Source organism: Pseudomyrmex gracilis, unplaced genomic scaffold (assembly GCF_002006095.1).
Source record: "Pseudomyrmex gracilis isolate BER0280 unplaced genomic scaffold, ASM200609v1 scaffold_991, whole genome shotgun sequence".
NCBI lineage: Eukaryota > Metazoa > Arthropoda > Insecta > Hymenoptera > Formicidae > Pseudomyrmex > Pseudomyrmex gracilis.
Window position 1 is genome coordinate 26,635 of NW_018021575.1, and position 2,451 is coordinate 29,085.

General features: G+C 52.1%; 1 protein-coding gene across 1 annotated transcript; it reads left to right on the plus strand.

Annotated features, from left to right (window-relative positions):
* The first annotated feature begins 579 nt into the window (after positions 1-579).
* Positions 580-1,230, plus strand: LOC109861748. Its single transcript, XM_020441540.1, has one exon. The coding sequence runs from the start codon at positions 580-582 to the stop codon at positions 1,228-1,230; it is 651 nt and encodes a 216-aa protein (XP_020297129.1).
* The last annotated feature ends 1,221 nt before the right edge of the window (positions 1,231-2,451 follow it).

Sequence of the window (2,451 nt, forward strand, 5' to 3'; positions counted from 1 at the left end):
AGAAGAAACAGATGATCCTACTACGGTTAAATATTTTAGTGCTATTTTCAATAAATATACATATGTAGAACTCAATTTTTTCCACATCTCTAAAGAATTATCTCCAAGTCGACCAACAGACTCATATAAAGAATGATTTTTTACGGTATATTTTTAGAATCTAAATTGTTTGCTTTTGTTTTTTTTTAGGTAGTTTGGACAAGCTTATGATGATCGCTCCATAAAGAAAATCCGCTGGAACCTAGAAAAAGAATAATATAATTGGTAATTATAACAGTTGTACGATGTATTCCGTTAGGGTAGGTTAGGGTAAGTTAGGTTAAATTAGGTTACTATAGTCATTCCCGTCGCGGGCGGCTGCCGAGACTCAGCCTGCAGGTAGGTGAGGCACGGGTTGAGGTGGGTACAACTTTCAAGTACCTTGGTTTACACCTCGACTCGAAATGGCGCTTCGACGAGCACTTCGCTTGTTTGGTCCCAAAAGTGGGGAGAATTGCTAACTTCTTGGCAAGACTCCTCCCCAACTTGAGAAACCCACAGGAGAAAATTCGCCGTCTGTTCGTAAATGTGGTCTACGCGATGGCCCTTTATGGATCACCACTGTGGGCTGAGGCCGCAGCGGGAGCGGGCGCGCGGAGTAAATTTAATCTGCTTCGCGCGGCCCAGAAAAAGATGGCCCTCCGCGTTGCGCGCGGCTTCAGAGACGAGGCCACAGAGACGGCGGGCGTGCTGGCGGGGATTTCTCCCCTTGCCCTCTTAGCTCGGGACTACTCGGCAAGGTACTCTCTCCGAGTCGAGCTGCTTAAGGAGGACATGGAGGGCGATGCCCTCGGGGAAGCCATTGCCGAGTCGAAGCGTCAGGCCCGGCAACAGCTCCTCCAACGGTGGAAGGAGTCTCTGAGTGTCCCGCGAGCGGAAGCTCAGAAAGTTATCCGGGTTGTCCAACCCCACCTTCAAGTGTGGTTGGAAAAGGAGGTCAAGCGTCTCACCTACCGTGTAACGCAGGTGCTTACCGGGCATGGGTGCTTTGGTGAGTACTTGTGTCAGATAGGTAAAGAGCCGACGACTCAGTGCCATGAGTGCAAAGCGGCCAACGACTCAACGGGCCACACTGTGGAAAAATGTCCAAAGTGGTCCGGTGAGCGTCAAGAGTTGGCCGCCGAGATAGGGCAGGACCTCTCCCAGGAGGGCCTGATGAAGGCTCTTGCCTCCAGGGATGAGGAAGAGTGAGAGGCTGTGGTCTCCTTCTGTTCCGGTGTTATGGAGCAGAAGAAGGCCGCAGAGAGAGAGAGAGAGAGAGAGAGAGAGCTTCTCTTTCTCAAGAGGGACTTCCAGGGCGCGTGCGGGCGGGGTGCAGGGCCTCCGCCTCTCGCGCGCGACCCCGAGGTCTAAACAAGAGCCCTTCCTGATATCGGTCCCCTCCCCGCTCTTAGTGGGAAGAGGTACTGGGGCGATGTGAGTTAGGAGAGCCTCGCTCTCCCGTCATCTCGCCGCCCCAGCGGGGCAATTACTTAGGACAAAAGGAAGTCGCAACAGCCTCCCCAAGTAAACTCGTCAGCCGGGGAGGGAGTGTACCTGTTGCGGGGATCGTGACGAGCCGGGGTTGGGACCCTGGCTCGTCCTGCACGCGATTCCGGAGATGGGACGGCGCGGCGGCGTGTGTCCCGCTGTGCCGTCGAGATCCGTGATGATAGGGGAAAGACGCAGAGTCCTCCCCCGACGGGATGGAGTTAACTCGAGGGAGGGCTTAGAATTGAATTGTTACACAAAGGTACCGGGCCTTCCTTTAGATGAGCAAAGAAGGCACACCATAAGGGTTTTAGTGGGTATACTCTCCCTGACCTGCGGGCCAGAGAGGGGAGTCCCACATAATCCCGGCCTTATTCCCCGAGGGCCGGGGTATCCGTAATGGATTTCCCCCATAATAAAAAAAAAAGGTTACTATAGTCATAACGCAGTTGGCCGTAAGACTAAAAGGAATGCGGCGGGTGCGACAGGGTCTCCGGCCCCTGTGGCCCGACCCACTTCTGGCTTCTCCGCTGGGCGGACAACCCCAGAAAGCTGAGAAGAGAAAGCGGCGGGTCAAGCTCCGGGCTTCCACAACTTCCGCAGTCGTAGTGGCCAGCAATCCGACTGTTCCCGCCTTCATCGAACTAATGGAGGTGTCACATCCGTGGACATAAAAATATTAATTATTATTATACTGAGTTTTTTTTTTTTTCATTACAATAGTCGGCAAATTACCAGCCTTGAACATATACCATGGTCGATAATGTATCATGGTCAGTAATATACCATGGTCAGTAATATACCATGGTCGGTAACATACCATGATCGATAATATACTATGATCGGTAATGGGCGGGTTCCGTTTGACCACAGTACGATTCGACACCGCTCGATTCGACACAGATTTATTCGACACCAAATTATTCGACACCGTACGATTCG